At 46.4% G+C, this 20,000-nt stretch overlaps 3 protein-coding genes across 3 annotated transcripts in view; 1 reads left to right on the top strand and 2 right to left on the bottom strand.

Annotated features, from left to right (window-relative positions):
- Positions 1 to 9,180, bottom strand: part of LOC126574379 (bifunctional heparan sulfate N-deacetylase/N-sulfotransferase) — a 36,747-nt gene extending 27,567 nt beyond the window's left edge. The window contains exon 1 of the mRNA XM_050234557.1: positions 7,715 to 9,180. Coding sequence (XP_050090514.1) covers positions 7,715 to 8,520 — 806 coding nt within the window. The 5' untranslated portion in view covers positions 8,521 to 9,180. The remainder of the gene's footprint in view (positions 1 to 7,714) is intronic.
- LOC126574380 (uncharacterized) lies at positions 1,192 to 3,477 on the bottom strand. The gene has a single exon (XM_050234558.1). The coding sequence runs from the start codon at positions 3,353 to 3,355 to the stop codon at positions 2,300 to 2,302; it is 1,056 nt and encodes a 351-aa protein (XP_050090515.1). The 5' UTR covers positions 3,356 to 3,477; the 3' UTR covers positions 1,192 to 2,299.
- A 1,146-nt stretch (positions 9,181 to 10,326) lies between the features above and the next one.
- LOC126574381 (39S ribosomal protein L32, mitochondrial-like) lies at positions 10,327 to 11,124 on the top strand. The gene is made up of 3 exons (XM_050234559.1): positions 10,327 to 10,480; positions 10,542 to 10,787; positions 10,859 to 11,124. Exons 1-3 carry the CDS (start codon positions 10,387 to 10,389, stop codon positions 11,122 to 11,124), a joined length of 606 nt encoding a protein of 201 aa, XP_050090516.1. The 5' UTR covers positions 10,327 to 10,386.
- Positions 11,125 to 20,000: the final 8,876 nt, after the last annotated feature.

Below are 20,000 nucleotides of genomic sequence, written 5' to 3'. Positions count from 1 at the left end.
TCAAACAACCCGGCATGACGACCTAATTATCCTTCATCATCGACCGTCGATCGATGATGGTGGGTGGGAGGGATGGGGGGTGGTTGTGAGTGGGATAACGGCAGTGGTGTTGGCGTGATGGATGGCATTCTGTTGCATTTGACAGATCGCTCCTTATCAAGTATCGAGTGCGCTCCTCTGTCAGGGCTGTTGGCAACGCTATCAGCAGCAGCACCACCACCAGCGCCCCATCTCCTCCCCTTTGAAGCTTTTTTGCGTCCCCTCATTGTTGACGATGAAGAAGAAGGATGGGGCAGTTGGTCCCGGCGGGGCAAAACTATGACTGAATAATGAGCTCCTCGTCATCCTCCGTCCTCCGTGTGCCTGTGTTCAGTCTACCAGAATATGGAGGCAATTTTCAACCATCCGACGCACCAAATACTCATATTTATGAGCCTTTCCAGCGGTCCGATCCAGTGCAGTGTCGGTTCCAGAGCAACCATTAGCCGCGTCGGTTACCCAACGGTAGGATGGAATGGTCGCGGTGGATGGCCGGAAATTAGCCTACTATGCGTCGCGCCGACCGCTGGCGCGGTTAGCGAAGGGAAATACTCCGGCCACAGAAGTAGCGGAAATTTGTGGTCCACGTTCCACCGTCCCAAACCCAAACGCTTGACGCCACACCCACCACCGGATCGGTGGCGCTTGGTCGCTCGACGAGTGCACGTTGCGTTGCCGCCGGTTGGAATTTATTTGATTTTTCCTCGCAAATACGTTCGTCCACTTTGCTGTGCGTCAATATTTAATTATTACACCGCAAAGCGCAAAACACAATATGAATACCATGCAAACAATCGGGTAGTTGGGGCGGGAGGGCTAATTTTTTTTTTCGACTTGCTGTTCTAATAGTCAACCATTTAAACCATAAAAGTGGTGTTTGTTTTAGCGTCGGAATCATTAGCTTTGCCATGGTGTTGTGGTAGGTTTCTATATAATTAATTAAATTAACTGTGATAAAGGGGTGGGACGAAAGAGATTTCGTGGTAAAGTTTATCCGGAACCGCGAGTTGTTAATCAAATCCATGTCAATCAGGGTAGGGCGGATACGGGTATGCTGGGGATATTATAAATTAGAATCCGCAATAATGCCAAATTTAAATTGATTTTATAGAAGACTTCGGATGGGATTTCTTCCTTTTTTAATTTAAGCGCTGGTTTATGATTTTTTATTCAAAACATATCGAAAATGATGATGATAGAACTACACCGAAGCACCGTAATTTAAACCATTAAAATTATTTTCAAATTTGATCCTAGAGAATAAAGAATAAACTTTCAGAATAATCTTTTGCTGAAATCATTCATTTGTGTTATGGATTTGAAGGACCTGGTGGACATATTATTGAACTCATAATCGGCAACATTATAAGAAAAATATTCAAAACAATAGGAGTAATTCAAGGAGTATTTTAAAGCTATAGATCGAATAGGTAGTTAATATACTATAATAATTAAGAATTTATTAGAGAAAACATCGGAAGGATGTACAGATATTCAACGGGGAAAGTAGAAAATCAAAGTTTCGGCGAAAAAGTTAAAGGTGACCAAGAATCGAACACCTTTTGCCGAGAGATTCTGTCGGCATCGTGCCCAAGAAGATAATTTAGTCTAACATATCAAAATCCACAAAACAGCCCATAACTATGACGCAATCACGGGGAGAACCGTTCAGTGGGAAATGGCAACTATCGAAGAGTGAAAACAGGTATTTTAACTTAACAATAAGTTCAAAAAAATTATCGATTACGGTATACGAAAGAAGGATCAAATATCTTTTGATAAAAATCAACAAAAAAATATGCCGACCATGGAAACCATTCATTCTAATTATAATAAAAGATTCTTAAGGAATAAATCTTGTTAGTAGCCGTTCTAACAAATCTTTTAACTCGATATTAATGGCGACATCATTGGAATGAAGGGCCCTTATAAGTGTTATAACTATCATTATCAGAAAATCTGTTCACTCATGACAGCTTATCTAGCTTTGCATGAAGATCGACCGATCATTATTATTGATGATCGTTACCGTTGTCTATATTCTGCTCTACAAAATAATAATTGTAAAATGTTAACAATGAAACCATTTAATCAAGCACAATCCACAGCACAATTTGACAAACCATTTCACACTCGCACCATGCGTGAACACACCTTTATTGGGCCTGAACAATACTAAATACAATTAAATAAAATTCTCTCTAGCCATCCCCTCAACCGTACGTGCACCAAAACTACTATACGTAGTCCCTCCCTGCTCTCAATGGAGATTGATCGCATCGTCTGCCTTCCCGTCGGTTTTTGCATCCGCCCCCTCGTCCACCGGCAATCTGCCATTGAGATGCTGTACTTCGGTTTCGAGCCGGTGCACCGTCTCGCGCAATCGCTGGTTGGCGCTGGTCAGATTGCGCACCAGGTCACGCTCCTGCTCGAGCTGTACCGTTTGCCGATCGAACAAGAAATCCATCACCGTGTGTGTGCAGCAGATCTCGTTCACCCACTGATCCCGGCAGGTCGCATCCTTGCGCACGATCTGAATCTGGTGCGCCTTGATGTACCCCGCAGCCGTACGCAACCATTGGCAGTTCCAGGGGTTTTTGCGCAGCGACACCACCGTCAGCGCGGGGAAAGCCTCACTGAAGTAAGGAACAAACGTCAGCTTGTTCTTGCTCAGCGAAAGGGTCTGCAGCTTCACGAACTGAAGCCCCAACCGGGAATCGATCGCCTTGATTCGGTTATCGTAGATCGACAGAATCTTCAGTGTGCTCGTCGTATTGGCGAGCAGCTCAAGATCAAAGTACTCGATGGAGTTGTTGTACAGATACAGCTTTTCCAGTCCGACCAGAAAGCGAATGTTGCGTGGCACAGTCACCAGTGCGTTGTGCACGATGGAGAGCACCTTCAGTTCACGATTTTCCACCGGTTCGACCTCCACCTCCGTCAACCCGTTGCGCTGCACGTTGATCTCCGTCAGGTTGGCAGTCCCGGCGATCAACATCCGCCGAATGCAGGTATTGTTGTACAGATGCAACTGGCGAGTGTCAGCGAACAGTGCAAACACTTCCTTACTAAAGTACGGTATCGATCCGGACTTGATCAGCAGTGTGGGATGCTTCGGGAACTGAACGTTTAACTCCGTCGCTCCACCATTGGTGGAAACGTCCAGAAGCACATTTTCCACGAAACAAAATCCGGCCTCATTGATGATGGAACACTTGTACTGCTTCGGTGGGTAGGTACTGGCCGCCAGTGTCACCGCGGGCACTAGAAGCAGTACAATCAGCACTTCTGTACGACATTTAACAGCCCGTGGCATCGCTTCTGCTGGGGTTTGCTGATCACGTTCACGCTCTGAATACTGTCGAGTGCACTACGAGACTAACGGCGATCGTGCGCAGTGTTTCGAGCGCTAGGTAGCGGACCAACGATCGGCACCCAGCTCTCTTATCAGCTCGCTGGCTACGAGAGAAGCTGAAGGATGCGTGGCAATGACGTCCATACTACTGCTCCATACTGGGCTCCAGAATCCGTTCAATCGCGATTCACGATCGACGGGTCGCTGTAGTGGCTGAGGCCGTCAAAGCGAAGTCAAACATTCCATCTCGATGATGAGCACCAAACACCCATACATCTCCTGAGAGGCTATCAGTCGGTGTAGGTCGGTTCCTATCATCAACCGAGAACCGTTTGCTATAGCCGGATAACGACCTCTACCGACCAGCAGAAGGATGGACACCCTTGATAAGCGTTAACGACATGGCACCCCGAGTGACGTATAATATGGTCGTGCTCGTATGTATACCAGCGTCCAGTGCTCGAACGCCATGGATGGACGCGTCTCTCACTTGATGTCACCGGTACGAAGCAGTGCCGAGCGGTATTATCTCATGGCGGGACACGTCAATGTTTGTCTACCAATCGAGACGTACCCGGGGAGGCGTGTGAGCATCGTTTTATGATGATAGGAGAGACCGGCATCAAACGGCCAGTGTCTCTGTGTCGATTTCTGTTGGAATCCATCAATAATTCAGGGTTTGCTTAGACGATTTGCGGCATTTTTAATTCCATTGCCGTGTCTGCAGATCGTCGGATGCTGGCTTTAAAATGTTATCGAAATGACGAACAACTTTTGTATCCCAGTGTAAATTGCGATCCTTTTCTAAATTAAGTATGCCACGGAAGTTCACATCCTTCTCAAACTTACACTAAACGATTGTGTACGATGAGATTATACCAACGCCCTAGCTTTAACTAAATGAAAACAATCACTTTACAGCGTAAGCTAGACTTCCCATGTCACAACAGCATTTGCTAAAGAGTCTACTTTAAGAAGGTCACAAAACATGACTGCAAGAAGTTTTCGTCGCCCATTACTGCTAACAACCTTTTGTATTTCCCAGGCAAATAGAACACACAACACACGCGGTAACGTAAAGGGAGAGGGAGAATGTAGTCGTGCTCAACTTACTTGTCGGGATGCCTTGTTTGACTGGAGTATTTAATTCATTAAAACTTGCTCCTCTCTGTGCACACGCTAAAGCGCCCGCTACAGTGAGAGGGCGGTCGTTGGGCATGTTTTCCAAATCTCAACCAAAAAGGTGGCACGGTTATGTAGATAAACCTTTCCAATCCCATTCCAGCGCGTTGCGCGTACCGTCAACTTTCGAGATGAGTTCCCAGATTCACAGAGATCAGATTGAAAATGTTTTTTTTTTCGAATTCGTTTAGCAGGTAGGTCTGGATGTTTGGATGTTTTTTCTCGTGTTTTTCCAGTACAAAAGGGTACAGCAAATGGCTTCCCCATCGCTTGTCTTACGGTGGTAGCGTAGCAGAGCCTCGAAAACGGTCAGCTCGGACCTGCCAGCACATTACAACGATGTAGTTAACTGTACTAGCCCCCGTGGGAGTTTGCAAACTGCATGTCGTTAAAGCGACTCTATCTAATCTGCATCCCGAAGTGAATGTCAAAACCCTCTTCCCTCTTCCACCGAAACTGTTCCGCCCGAACCGGTAAACTAGAAAACAAAATGAGCTCCCGGAGCGCCACACCAGCGAGAGTCTTATTGCGATGGAAAACGAAAACGGAACGGTTCGAATTCTTGGAACGGTGACAATTTACTTCCTTCCGATTCCTCGAGAAAAAGGTCAAAGATGGGTATCCACCATCCCACTAATGCACGCGCCCTGCGGCTTTCCTGTGGAGTGGAAATGCCCATTGTTAGTCAACCGTTCTTCGCGGTACACGAGCAAGACAAAAAGGCAGCGGGCCCTTATTCGCGCAATCCCCCCGCCCCCCGGCACTGGTGCTCGGTTGGAGCCAAAAATTGAAATTGAAATTAAGATAAAGTTTAAATTTAATTAGATTTTATCACACCGAACCCAGATCCACCCAGAACTAACGTCGCGGGGTCCACTTCCTCGATGGCGACTCGCTTTTGCTGCCCGAGAGGAGAAGGTTTAACTCTTTGCGCGACTGTTTAATACCGCGAGTACCGAGAGGCGCAACGTCGCATGATCAGTGTTTGGTAGATGGGGAAAAGATGCTTCTACTACTGGCGCCAAAGGCCAAAAAGAGAAGGGGAGTGTAGTTTCACTCAGATGCTAATGCTGCACGTTCTTATCACTTCCCATTTCTCCTGGAATTTATGGCAATCGAGGAGTAAACACAGCGAGGATTATGATTGTCTGTCGCTAGAAGAGTTGAGGGCGAAAGATAACGCGTTCCGTGTTTCCAAACAAGCACTCGGTAGAGCACTGGTTGAGCTTCTAAAGAGCTTCGTTTTGATACCTTTATCAGCTGCTCCGCTCTGCTGTTCATTATGCAAAGTTTCCAAATGCCTGCAGCAAATGGCTTCAACTAGCGAGGCAATAAGTGCATTCGATACCGGCCCAGGCCAAAGTTCCTCCCGTACAACAATAGGCAGAATGGACGGAAGAAAGGAAGCCCAAGTTTGGTCAGAAGTTAATTCCTTTCCCGAAGAAACGCCACCACTTGGAAAGCTGCCCAGCCGATGCCGTGTATGTGGTCGTCCTGGTGGTGCCGGACCAACAGATAAAAGAGCATACAACAGACCGAACCGAACCGGGGCACCTACATGCACTTGAGCGCATTAGTGAGAATGTGAAAGTTAAGCTTGCTAATACATGGCTGCATCAATGGTGCAGCATCGTGGAGAGGGGACACTTGGGGGGGGCAATGCTGAAAGGCCGCTTGGTTCCACCTTGGATCCGATCCATGATGACTATCAGATGGTCTGGTTCTTGCGAGCTTCCAGCTAAATCGAAACGATTCTCTCGATCCGCAAGACCAGGCGTAAATTAAATTCTTGTTCCTCCGCCGCCTCGCCCGGCTGGTTCCGACGACACAATTAAATGGCCGGGTAGAATAATTTACAGTTCATCGATCCGATTCGAGCCTTTAGCTGAAGATGCACAAATCGAGCGAGGAGGTAAAAAGGAGTATCGGCATCCGAAAATGCACCATTGGCCAAGGGATCGTTCATCGTAACAGTATTTCTTGCTTTCACCGTACCCGTCCGCACTCGCACTCGGTGGTAGCTCTGTTAACAGGTTTGCAGAGCGGAGTGTCGTGGCGGCGTTCTGGCTGAGAACCTGTGACACCCTCTTAGGTGGAACCTGTGTCTGTAGGGACACAGTGGACAGTGGCGAAAGCAGCATATCGGGTTTTAGGCCGGTAAGATATACGATCCCGGTTGAGTAATTTACGGTTGCAGGTGTTTTGCAGAGAGGGCAGACAGTACAAGAATGGTGAAGATACCAATTCATTACCTCGGTTCCAGTTGACGGAAAACTACTCAATTTTTTATGGTAAATTGAATGTTTAAAGTAGATGTGTTAGTTTCAATGTTATCTTCTTATGACGATACGATTTTTGTGGCCCGTTCTCTAGTTTACTATAAAATAGCTTTTTTTTTAAAAAAAAAACTCCATTTATTTTTAACCTATTTTTCATGATTGCTGATCCATTCAAGAATATTGTGTAGATTTTTCGGATAGGGGAAAGAAGAAAAACTGACAAAGGTTTGAAAATCAGCGCTTCATACAAAGCGCAATGCAGCTCTCCACTTTGAAGCGTGTTTCCGAACCTTTTTTAAGTTTTTAACGCTTTATCAGGTTAATTGTTAATAAACATACGGCTCGTCCGTCCTTATATATGTAAAAAAAAAAAAAACGCTTTATCAGGAAACTATTTTCCAGGTAAACCCGTCGAATTTTTTGAAAAAAATGTTAATACTTTCTTTTTAATAATGAAGTAAAACTCGTTTCCTAAAAACAACCTTGCAAAGTATCAGCATTTTTCAATTTCAAAATACTACCAAAAATTTAAAATTGGAAAATTTAACAAACATTCGACCGGGCTACCTGTATAATCTATCAGTAGAATATCGGTTTGGATCAAATAGAATATATTTCAAATGATTCAGCATGCGGCTACGATGAGCACCGGAAAAAGTACATTTTCGACGCCACTACTTTCTAAATTTGATACCATGGATGATGTTTCTAATGATTTTTTCCCAAAATACCACAAAATATTCTTGAAAAATTGTAGTTTAACAAGAAATACGGATTAAAAAAAACTTAAAAAGACAGGTTTTTTTTTACTAGAATTAATCTTAACCCCTCTCTGACTTAAGACGTAGAGTCCACTCACCTAGTAAACGTGGAGCTATCCATAAAGTACTGCGACAATCCGACGGTTCCCACGGAAAACACGACCAACGCAATCAGGAACGTGCGTATCTTGCCCAAGTAACACCGAGAAAATACGGATTGACTCCAGCTACTGCTGCTGCTGCTGCTTCCATTACTACCACCATTTCCGCCACTGAAGCCTCCGATGAGATGAGCACCGCCATTGCTGTAACTACTGCTTCCGTTGCCACTATGGCGACTATGACTACTGCTGCTGCTGCTGCTGCCACTAATCACCTTCGAGCTGATGCTACCCTCGACGTGAGCACTATTTACACTAGCTAAACCGTACACAGTACACGTTCCACTACTGCTGGCCGCAGCTTTACTGATCATCCCCCGTCCGCCACTCCCAACGTCGTTATCCGGCTGACCTCGTCCCATCGTTCCATCAGCTGAGCCAGCGGGAGCCGGTTGATGGTCCGTCTGACCGGAAGCAGGTTTTGCCAAGGTCACCGAGGATGTCTGCCGGTTCTGGTCGATCTGCGGACCGGCGGGGACGATCGTCCTGTCGTATGCTGGTCGTTGCAGACCTCCTGCTTCGCCAGCTCCTCCACCTGCTCGTCGTTGACTGTTCTGCTGCTGCTGGTGGTGGTGTTCGTGCAGACGTAAGCTTCCTGCCGCAGTCGTTACTAGCCCCACGGATGGCGCTAGACTGTGCTGCTGCTGCTGCTGCTGCTGTGTTGCTGCGTAAACGTTCTCGATGCTGTCGGATGGCGAGGATGCGGCACTCCATAGCTTCACCGTGGATTCCGATACTTTCATGGTGAGGTAACGCGCTCGGATCGAGCCGCAATACCCCGGGTTCCTTTCTGTTTCACACTCCCGCTACCGGCGTAGTAGTTCACCTGTTACCTCTTCCTCTACACTCAACTCACCAAGACCGGGCTCACTTGCAGAACTGAACTGCTAGTCCCTTTGCCTTCACCGTGGCACGTTCACACACGCCGACGACAATGGTGGGTAATTAAAGGCGCTCGACATGGAATGTTTGGCGCCCCTGGGGGTGGGGAATATAGGAAGGAAGACGCTCTGGTGGACGTGCATCAACGTGCCATCGTTAGGCGTCCGAGTGTTCCTAGACTTTTTTGGAAACTGTTGCTTTTAATAGGCATTCCTGCTGGTCGTTGGACGCATTGTTCACACACTCACTCACTTGCCGGTGATTGACACAACCGGGAACCGGCCAAGAAAGGAAACTCGCTTGGCTGTCGCTGGACGGGTTGGGCTAGTCTTCAGTAGCTAGCCGCTAACGGTGGTATACTATCGGTGATGGATTGAAGGTGCGTGATTCTATTTCCGTCGTTAATAACATGCTCCGGCATCGGGTCGTTGGTATTTCTGGTAGGTATTTTCAATTAATCAAACCTGCAGACGCTACGGATGAGTACACACTGGCAGAGATTGAGCTACTCGGGCTGAGTTACGAGCTGGTAGAGATAAGAAGAGAAGAAAATGAAGGAAAAATTAATGATTGGTACCATTTGGAATGTTTTCAAAAGACTATTTTAGTAGAAGAGCGTAGAATAGGGAAGTTATTGGAAGAAATAACATTCCTTGTAGCACCAAGGATCTCTGGAAATCATATATAGGACATACATTAATAGACTAACAACTTTGCTTCACTAAATTGCTTTTAGAATGTATCAAATAGTTTGATGAGGAAAAAAGTTATCAAAACGTAATAAAAGTATTTGCATAAAGCAAGCCCCTTTTTAGATGGCCACAACTAAGGATATCGAAAAGCATTGAATTATTTACGAAATTCTTTGATCACGATCATCACTTATTTAGACGATACACGACGGCCGTAGTGGAAATACCGTATCGTGAGTCCCGTGACCCGTGCGCCATCATTTGCATGGACATCAAGCACAATAAGCGGAGCCATTAAAATGACCCGAACTGGCGAATCGAGGGGACCGGTTTGCATTCCTGTCACGGCTCGCTAAGGTCAAAGCGTCGATGATACCCCACCGCCCGATCGGTGGTAACGATGACGCTTGTGACTATCTGTCTGTCACATACAGTTCGTTACCCAATCAAATGTGCACATTATTGGAAGCTTCCTGCCGGAATGCTCAAGTAGCGCCTGTCTGCCATGAGTGTACATCAAGCGAAGTTTAGTGGACAGGTGGTGACGCCCGGTGACCAGCGGTTGCTCCATATTTGATGCAGGTTTCGAGGGACGTTGGGATGGAGCTAACGAATCCGGGGCGTGCCAATGGAGTCGAACTACCATCGCTTCGTCCGAGCGGGATGAAGTGAATGAACGTTGAATTATGAACGCGTGGTTATCCGTGGGTGTCGATCTCTCGTACCAGAGCAAAAGGTAGGTCAATACATAAACAATGAGCCAGCTCGTACCGAATAATGTTGCCGTGGCCAGTAGTTTGATGATTGCAATCAAAAATTCAAACCTCAAGGCACACAGGATTCGACATTTTCCATGCGATTTGACGGTTAACCGTTGCAACAATTGAATTTGAAATTTGACAATCGGAGACCCCCGCTTTGACATCTGTCACGTGTTTGTTAAAAATGTAAACAAAGTAAATGTAAAAGCAGGTCGTGTAAGAAGTTTTAAAAACTCATTAAACATCGTGTTTTACAGTGAATTTAGCAGCAAAAATGGCTCGATTGTTGCAAAGGATTGCCGATAAACTACAGTATAATTTATTGGTGCTGGAGCACCATTTCTTCGGTGCCAACCGGCATCCTCCAGGTTCGTACGACGCAGGCCAAAGCAAACGCTTCACGTAGTGAAATCATACAATTTTTTGCAGGAGGATTTGTACTGGTTGTCGACGAAGAACTGCCGATGGAACCGTCTACAAGTGGCACTTTTTCGTTATCGGATCTCCTGGCCGATGGGATCTTATGGGCTGTGCCAAAGCATCGGCGTACCGTAGAGAAGCGGCACCAGCGCAAGTACGGTTCACCCGAATATAAGCTGAAAATATTGACCCCCAAAACGCACCTACGGTCCTGCTCCACGTGTGGAAGCGACCATGAGGTTGGTGTGCTTTGTCGTAAGTTGTAAAATTTCGATATCGTCAATGTCCAACGAGTTATTCTGATAATCTCCTCCCTACTCTGTCAGCAACCTGTTATCGACAAGTGAAAAACGAAACCGAGCAGATGCAGAAGAAAATCGAACAAGAGCTTAAGCTGGATCCGGTGGACAGAGAAGTGGTGGTACTGTACAACAGCGAGAAAGAGGAACAACCGGCGGAATTTCGGTTGGACAAGCGTATCGTTGAGATGCAGAAGCAGCGTCCGCTGTGGTTTAGCAGAAATTTGCTGCAGAAAGCTACACAGACCACGGTCTCGGACGAGGAAAAGCCGGGTGTAGATAAGCTGGGATAAATGTGAATGTGGGAAGGGTTTCATTCTCTAAACATCATGAGAAAGACCGATAGTAATGAATACAATCGCTTATTTGACAAAAGCTAATAGAAAAATCTGCCGTTTTTTTTCTTGTTTTGGTCCGAACTGAAATATGTTTTATAGATGGTTTGTATCCTTTATCACTGCTTCATTTTTCTCTGTTTCCTGCACCAGCGCTGGTTGTATGGCTACATCCTTGTCCGCTACATTTGACCATCGTTTTTATCGCGAAACTATTTCCGTGTTGGCAACGAAAATAGCAAAAAGAACATCCTGTACTCATTGTTACAGTAACTACGAAATTGAAGAAACTATAACAATGATTACAAACGTACACCTTGAGATTAGAGATCGAAGAACTGTGCAGTCAGGCTCCAAATGTATAGCACCGCAATGAAATTAACTTTTTCGATAGACAAATCGATTGAAGTATCGTACAACCATTAGCTGCCACGCATAAAACATACAAAGTAGCGTACACTAGAATGGTGCTGAAGTGGTTGAAGCTTCCAATCCACAGCCTGCGGCATGACCTTCACACGCAGAGTATGTGCGTCGAATATTAATGCGAAAGCTAGAACATGATCTATCAGGCAAATCGTCTTTATTTGTATAAGCACGTTGCCGTGCGAGCGAAAGTTGAGCAGTTTAGGCAGTTGATTTCCATAGCGAGTTTGCGTTAACTTTTATCTTGCTACTAGCAAGAGTACCACGTATGAAGATACTTAAAATGATGTAATATATAGAATTCAAATGGACTCTGGCTGTGAGTTCCATTCAAGCGATTTCAAAGTAAATGTTGCGCGCATAGCTTGTTTTTCCATGGACTGGCCTACAATTTTGGCTTCTCGTGGCCCATTAAAAACTTTTCATGAATTGTTTTTTTTTCGAAACTGTGTATGGCTAAATGATTTTTGAATTTTTATTAACTTTTACAATATGTTGGCAATATGGCAATATTAATGTAATTTTTCACCCTCCTCCAAACATATGTTTTTGACAATATTTTAAATTTTCTTTGTAACATGAGGCTCTTATTTAAAAAGAAAAAAAAAAGCATATATAACCATCACTTATATCCAGGACAACGTCGTGTACCTTGAACCACTAATTGATGTCACTAATTGGAGCTATCTTAAACACGCTAAACACTTGCTAAACGAATCAGCCTCATTGAATGTCGCGCTTCTATAGATTGGTCCAATTTACGCATCCAATCATGTAACGATTGCGCCGATTTACCTCGCCAACAATCGGACCGCTTTTACGCCAATTGCAAACATTAAGAAAAACATATCGATCCCACCATTGACAACGTGTGTGCGTTCATGCCAGGAATGTGTTTCCGTACGAATTTTCCCGGGAAATTCCTTTGCCAATGAAAACACGGTTTTTGATTTGCCATAATGATTTGATTTTGCACCACAATCGAGAGGCGAGGGGAGTCGCAAGAACTCGTCCTCGCATCCTCGCCACAAAACGGAAAAGGTTTCCGCAGCCGTCATCGCCGCCGAAAGAAAACAATCATCATCGCACGTCTTCGCATGGTAGTACCGGGATGTCGGGACGAGAAAAATAGCTTCCGACGCGGGCCCAGATTCGCTTCTGAAACATTCCAAAAGCATTCCCCCCGGGGGTCTCCATTCTTCGGCCGCGCTCGTAAGGGTTGTTGCTGTGCTGTCATGTCGGCCGATCTCGCCAAGCCAACCAGCTCGAACCAGAGACATCCTTCTGGTCTGGCAGGCGGACAGGATCGCGCGTATGACATGTTTGCGGATTGTTCGGTTCGGCTGGCTGCGGTGCTCTTTCACATAAGCTGTCTTCTTGTCTTTTCGTGCTGATAGCGTGACGGTATTCCTCTGCTCCTTTCCTTGCCTTTGCGGCCCTGTGCCGGCGAAATGGATTTTCTCCATTTTCTATTTACACAAAACATTTCCACAAACCCCTTTTGTGGGTCCGTTCCGTTCTGCCAACCAAGCAAACACACGGTGCTGGTGGTGGCCCTCCGCGATCCACACCACAATTAATCCGCTCTCTCCACAGGGAGGCTCCGTCCGCGCGAATCGATCGTGGAAAATGGAGTTTACCGATTGATACGCACCATTCCCCCCATAAAACATCGCACCACCGTGCCGCTCTGTCGCTGATTGTCAGTCGATCGAATCGTATCGCTCCTTGGTTGTTGCCGATGCCTGTCAGGATATCGGCCACGGGGGGGTGCGCGGCGTATTGCATTGTTGGTTGCCGGGTGGGGCATGCACTTCCCCTGTTTGCCACAAAGCGCCGATGCCCCCCGGGGGTTGGTTGGTGTCACTTGGTGGAAACTTTTATTTCAATTTCATTTCACCAACAATCCAGCCCACCACCACCCCAAACAACAGCCCCGGGGAGGAAGAGGGCAAATACTGGAAAACAAATGCTTCGTTTTCCAATCAGAAGCACGTTGCTGCTGCTGCTGCTGCTGGCGGTGGCACCATTTCTCCAACATTTCCTCTTTTTTTCCTGAAAACTCGGCACCAGCGCTGTCCCGCGTTCCTAACCTGCTTTAGTCAACTTTTTTTTCAAACTTCCTTTCGCCCATTGCCCGTTCTACTTGTGTGACCTCCTGTTGCGTTCCGTGGTGGGAAGACCCGGGAGTAGCCTGTGGCGCCAGATCAAGGACCTTCCGGTGAACCGCGCCACACCTCTCACCACCTGCTGGTGGTGCTGGTTTCGCTGGTTTTACCACATTCATATTTTCTGCGTTTGTTTTTCACTATTCTGGATTCGGATTTTTTTTCATTTTTCTCTGTAGTTTGTTGCTCAAGTTTTTGTTTACACTTTTCTCCGGGCTCATGTTTATGTGTGGCAGGAAGGGGGAGTTTTTAGTGAAACATTCGATGACGACATTCGCCTCGTTCGAACGCGTTCCTGTTGTTCCGCCATCACGGAGAAATGACATGTCAAGTTTCTTCTCACCACGTTGTCGGCAACCGACAGAAAAGTTTCCATGCATTCATACTATGTCCGTGACTTTGGGACACTGGGTCGCCACAACCACTTCCAAGATCGCTCGCTCCTGCCTGCCAGGCATGGTCCCGGAGTCCAGATGCGTCATCTTCCGTAACCACGAGATACCCTTCTTCTGGACACGAATGCGGTTCGGACATTGGAAAACTTGCTGACAGTTTTAGCTGCAACAGCTGCGCCACCGTTCATTTAACAAAGTTGGTGTTGTGAAGGCAAAGACCGGCCGAGAGGTTCGACAATGAACAACAGAAGGGAAAGGTGATGTACCATACTCGCGACACCTTTCGAAGAGGCTTAGCAATTCTTAAATAAAAATACCAGATAACACACCAGATCTTTGCTCGGTCAGACGTTATTAGGTCTATAATTAGTTCTTTCGATACTAGACGGTCTATCACAAAACAAAAAGGACTATTTCCATAGTCCTTAAAGGTGGCAGCACCAGAAATTTTCGTATGGAAAAAGTCTTGGTTATTTTGCGAATGCGAACCATGTTGGTTTAAGCTTATGGTGAACATGCTGCGCCACAAAAGCAAGCGGAAATTTTGTCGTTAAATACACAGAGCTCATGCGGCCTTCAAAACAATGCGAAGGTACAGTTGAAATGAAGGGTGTTCGGGATTTAGAACCTTCGGAAACTGGTTATGGAGTGCGTCATCAACAATAATTAATCCATTTCAACGAGCTCTGGCTAGAAAACGGCCAGAATGGGATAACAGCAAAGATAAACTGTTTTTTAAACACGAAGAAGTTCGACTGCATGTTGCAAAGATGGTAATAACCTTTTCAGTAAACGTTAAAGTTTAATGTTACTCTTCTTGCTGTATACGCCGGACATTGTATCTTTTCTAAATATTATTTGTTGCTTTACAGGTTGCTAAAAATGGCTGCACAACTCCTCGCTCATTGTGGAAGTGTCTCAAAATGGCTAGTTGCCTAAAATACTTAACAAAATAAGGCGGCATGGAATTCGAAAAATTCCCAAAACGTGAAAGAAGTAGCGGCGAGCGATGGGCAAAATTTTGATTGTAGTAACTATTCTTTTGGTCTTTAAAATAATTGGTTTTTGTTGAACGAAAAAATCGAAAAATCTATGTTACAGATGCAATACTAGTAGCTAAATACAGTTCATCATAATAGCAGGCAATTTCAAAACATTTCTAGGGAGCTCGACCCTGTGCACGAGGCGAGGCGTAAACATTCCTTCAACTTCAAGGAATACGATGACCAATATAGGGCGAGTTCGGACGAGGCCAAGTAAGCTTCTTAGAACGCAATCAATAACCAACGCAGTGCCCCCGCGCGGTCCTCGTTTCCTAGCGCTTCTTCATCAAACGAAAGCCTGCCTGTCCCCCTTCAGCGAGCGTTGCGTTTGAATTTAATTTACTTCTCCCAAGGGGCATTTCGGACGACGACGACGACGGACGATGACGCTGGATCGTAAATTCTGATAATGAACTCATGGCAAACTGTGGTCGCAATCAAATGCCAATCAATTACTCACGGTTACGCAACCACCAGCCATGCTGGAACGCTCTTTTATGCTCGTTCGCCGGGATTTGATGAGTTGCAGTACTGGTGGCTGTTACAGTGCGTGCAGCATAAGAAAGTGCCTTCATTCCCCCCCACTCCGGGAGGAGGATAAGGGGAAGGTTTTATATTGGAAGCGATGTTTACGGCTCTCAATTGATTGCTGCAAAGTCATGGTCAAGCGCACTCTCTTCTTACGCCGTGCGCCGCTCAAACGAGCAACAAATCTCGTTTCCCTGGCTATCACAGGACACGTATTTGGCAAACAGATATTGCTGCTTTGTGAACACCCCGACACTCTAGCCAGTCCACTAGCCAGCAATACAAGGAACTTTCTCCGCGCCAGAGACGAGAATCTACATTCCATTATCCGCTTGCATTCCTAATGAGACCCTCATGAATAGTGCATCACTCTATCACCACGGTGTGTCCTTTGGCGGCTTAGCCAGCTCAGCAAGATAAGAGCTCACAGCGCAGGAGCTAGCACACACCGGCGCCCCCACCGAGAGCGATGGCGGGGAAAAAATGGAAAATTCCAGCCAGGAGAGCAAAGTGAATTTTCAATGCCCGGCGGCGGCGTTGTGTTTCCACCGTTCCAGAAGACGTTCGTTTCCGATGAGGTACGGGGCGAAGGAGTGGAAGGAAACTTATTCATATTTCATTATCAAGTGTTGCACATTTCAACCGACCGACCGACCGAATCGCACTGAAACCCCTTGGTGTCCCCCGGACTGCAGTGTCTCGTCGGTCGGATGGTAATAAATTCGCTGTTCGTGGTCCTGTGTCCTGTGTGCCGTGTTTTACGGATGCGGAGACACTTTTCCCATTCGCTCAGTGTGTCTGTATCAATGGCCGAAAGAGAAGATGAGCGGTGTGTTTCATGCAATCTTCTACCTTTCGTTGATTTATGGGACAGTACTTATGCTTTAGTGAGCGCGCACAACCCCGAACCGGTCAGAATCCTTTCAATAATCGTTTTAATTTAATATGCTGCCCAATCTGAGCAAGGATCAGCTCAGGATTGGAATATTTTTTGGCCAGTCTTACGGCGGGCACTTCTTGGAAGACAATAAACCTCGGTTCGAAGAAGGACCACCACGACGACGTTAGCGGCGTTAGACGATAAAACAGATTAACCTTTATCTTACGGTGGCAGCAAAAACTGTTTCGATGAATATCTTATCCCCTTTTCGCTCCATCGGGGCCAGCCAGGTATTGGCAGCGTCAACCAAAAACGCACGAATAGAGCGAGTCCTTCTAGTGCTAAAAACCGTTGGCCGCAATGCAATCAGTGGCCTTTCATTTTGCAAAGAACCACGTGTACCTCTCCTACTTTACCAGCCAGCAGCCTGCAGCAACGCAGGGCTCCGAAACTTCCGGAAGGTGGCCAGCACGATTCGCCGTAACTCAATCTGCATGTTGAGAGTGTCAGCAAGGTTATGTAACAGCTCATTAGCCAGACTCTGGTGGTGGCCAGGCGGCCAGGGGTGTACAGGTAATGATGATGTTCACGGACCCGGATCGTCCGTGTGCCACCGTCAGACGTCGAGCAACAGCGACAGCGACTGCACTTCGCTCCTCGCTAATGAGTGTGCCTTGGGAAAATTTGAAATGACAAAGTTGCGGCCCCGAAAGTTTCCCATAGCAAGCGCCAAACTTTACCTCCAGCGCGGACACTCGCTGTGGAAGTGAACCACCGGTCGACCGAAAGGAATTCCATTTACGATGCCATCGTCCATTGTATTTCGGTAACTCTTTCGATGGGCTGGGTGCATTGCAGCCTCCCCACCGAACGAGATATGCACGTCACGTGCGATATGCGGTGCGGCCTGTTTTACAATTCACGAAATATCGTCCTCGCCCTTTGTTACGATAAGAGAGAGAGAGAGAGAGAGAGAGAGAGAGAGAGAGAGAGAGAGAGAGAGAGAAAGGGAGAGAGAAGGAGACGGTGGTCCCGAGGAAACGGCAGTAAAGGAAATGCAAACCATAAACGGCGCGTTCCTTCATTCTTCACTGTTCAGTGACGGCAGCAGCCATAGCAGCCAGCAGAAGGAAATTGTCGGAGTGTTTTCTAACTGTTCCTCTCTGTCTCTCTCTCCTTGAAGGGGTTTCCAAGTGGAAATGTCATTTCGAATCTTTCTGGTACTTTGTGTTTGGGGTGACTGCAACGGCTAGTGCAACCAGGTGAACGCCAGCCAGGACATAATCAAGCTGCTGGCGTTTCTACATTTAAATGTCAACCCGTCAGCTACGTTGAGATGCGAAAACTCGTTCCATCGTACCAAGTTCGCATCCACCACGTGGACACCGGGACCTGGAAGGATCGGCCAATGTGACAATAGTTCCATTCTAGGTGGGAAACAATTGCCAAGGTTCAAGGTGGCGGATCAAGCTTACCGACTTTTGACCAAAAAGGAGAAGACTGTTGGAGAACGAAATCAATTACTTGCGATAGAGCGAAAGAATGAGACCACCAGGTAGCTGTACTCTAGGAATCCATCCTTTCCTCTGTTGCCATTAGTGCTAACCCAGCATCTTCATCTTGACATTTGTGTGACGATCGCTCCTGCTTCCTTCGGGGAGAGGGGAACGGGAAATTTTCTCAATGGAAACGAGCGTCTTAAAATAAACTTTCGAACCATTTCGGGTGGTCCCCCTCCCCCGATCGAAAGAGTGTTTGTCAAACGAAGCGAAAGTAGAAAGTCACCTCTTGCCGGCGAAACGGAGTAGTAATTGAGCAAGATAAAAGGTAAATTTAAGCAGAAAACTTTACACACCGAACTTGCCCTCTATGCGAGCATAGTTTTGATGGACTTTGTTGGAAGATGCAATGTAACGATGCGAACAACGCGCTCAGAATCGATCAAAAGTAACATTGTTCCGCAGTACATTTGTGGGAAATTACTTTGGATGTACTTTGGCGTAATGAAGCACGAGTTATGGCGACAGTTTTGATAGTCCTTTTGAATAATCACTGGTTATAAGGCATCAATGGAAATTAACAGGAAGCACTTTGGAAATCATCATCAAATTATGATACATTCTTGTTAGATTCAAGTTACCTTTTTGATTGTTTACCTTAGATACTAATATGTAACAATTTACCTCATCAATGGGTAATCATAGCGTAACTGTAACAGGCGGTTCCTGCAGGGAATAGGAATCTTCTGCTGAATTCATAATCATCACAGCAAAAGCTAATTAATGTAGATCAATAATTTGCATCGTATTACCACACGGTTCATGGTGCTCTCGGTACAGCAAATTATGAACCAATTACATCACAGAGATGCTTGGTCAATGACCAAGCTCATATCTCCAGGGCACAGCTAATCATGCTGTAACGCATTAACCAGCCCAGCGGAGGTCACATATGCCATCTGCCAACATCAATCAATAAGGGGATCGGATTGGAGCCATATTTTCATAATCGACATTAAGCCAGCTGCCGTATGTTGCGCGTGCAGTGCTATTCACCGAACTTATGAATTCCCTCGCGGAATCTACACCATTTGCATTCAATATGCACACCCGGAGTGCAACACATGATGCTCCATCCTGCAAACAAAATCGTTCAATCGAGATGAAGATGAACCGTATTGCTGCTACTGCTGCTTCTTCATTGTCCATAATTCACCTCGCTGCTGAACGCTGCATCAGCCAGCCCTGCAGCCTGAAGAGCTTAATGGAACGATAAATCACGCAACCAAGCAGCAAAAGCGGAGAGCATAGATTGAAACATAAATTTCAAGAACCTGCTTTTGCACTTGCCTTTCGGCGCCAAGTCGTTCTGCTAATCGATGAACTAATGCAGATAGCGATGAACGATATGCTTCAGGGCGTTCTCGAACAATGGCAGCGCATGGTGCTGCAGTTCAGCGCGACAACAGCATCCGCAAGACAGTTGGCTACAACACACGAGTCTGAGTCCTCTGAGTATGTGAGTACTGTGTCGTTGGTTAGCGTCTGAAGAACCGACCCTTCCAGGAGGAAACCAACAGGAAGGTGCGCGCTTCAACATGCGCTCCGGAAAACAGATTTTACACATTACACTCCGTCGAAGAGTGCACCCATAGACACAGGGACTCGCTATCTGTTACTTTCGCGAGTTGTTCGCGGCTGTAGTGCACCGGAAGTACCGGATCCACCATCTCCAAGTGACAAACATTTCCTTCGCCAATGGCAGCTTGGTAAGAAGAGGCCGGTGGAATGGGGACAAGCATACATTGTTTCGGGTTTTCGCCAAGTGTTTGTTTCACCGGTGTGCAGAACCACCGTAGCGTACCATGCTGGTGCTGGTGCTGCTGGGCGATACA

Source organism: Anopheles aquasalis, chromosome 3, assembly GCF_943734665.1.
Source record: "Anopheles aquasalis chromosome 3, idAnoAquaMG_Q_19, whole genome shotgun sequence".
Classification (NCBI taxonomy): domain Eukaryota; kingdom Metazoa; phylum Arthropoda; class Insecta; order Diptera; family Culicidae; genus Anopheles; species Anopheles aquasalis.
Note: the sequence above shows the minus strand (reverse complement) of the source record. Positions and strands in the feature narration are given on the sequence as shown.

Bases quoted from the DNA above. Each gene is read 5' to 3' on its own strand.
- LOC126574380 (XM_050234558.1), bottom strand. From the start codon at position 3,355: ATGCCACGGGCTGTTAAATGTCGTACAGAAGTGCTGATTGTACTGCTT.
- LOC126574381 (XM_050234559.1), top strand. From the start codon at position 10,387: ATGGCTCGATTGTTGCAAAGGATTGCCGATAAACTACAGTATAATTTA. The intron at 10,481-10,541 runs GTTCGTACGACG...AATTTTTTGCAG, and splicing joins TGCCAACCGGCATCCTCCAG to GAGGATTTGTACTGGTTGTC. The intron at 10,788-10,858 runs GTAAGTTGTAAA...CTACTCTGTCAG, and splicing joins TGAGGTTGGTGTGCTTTGTC to CAACCTGTTATCGACAAGTG.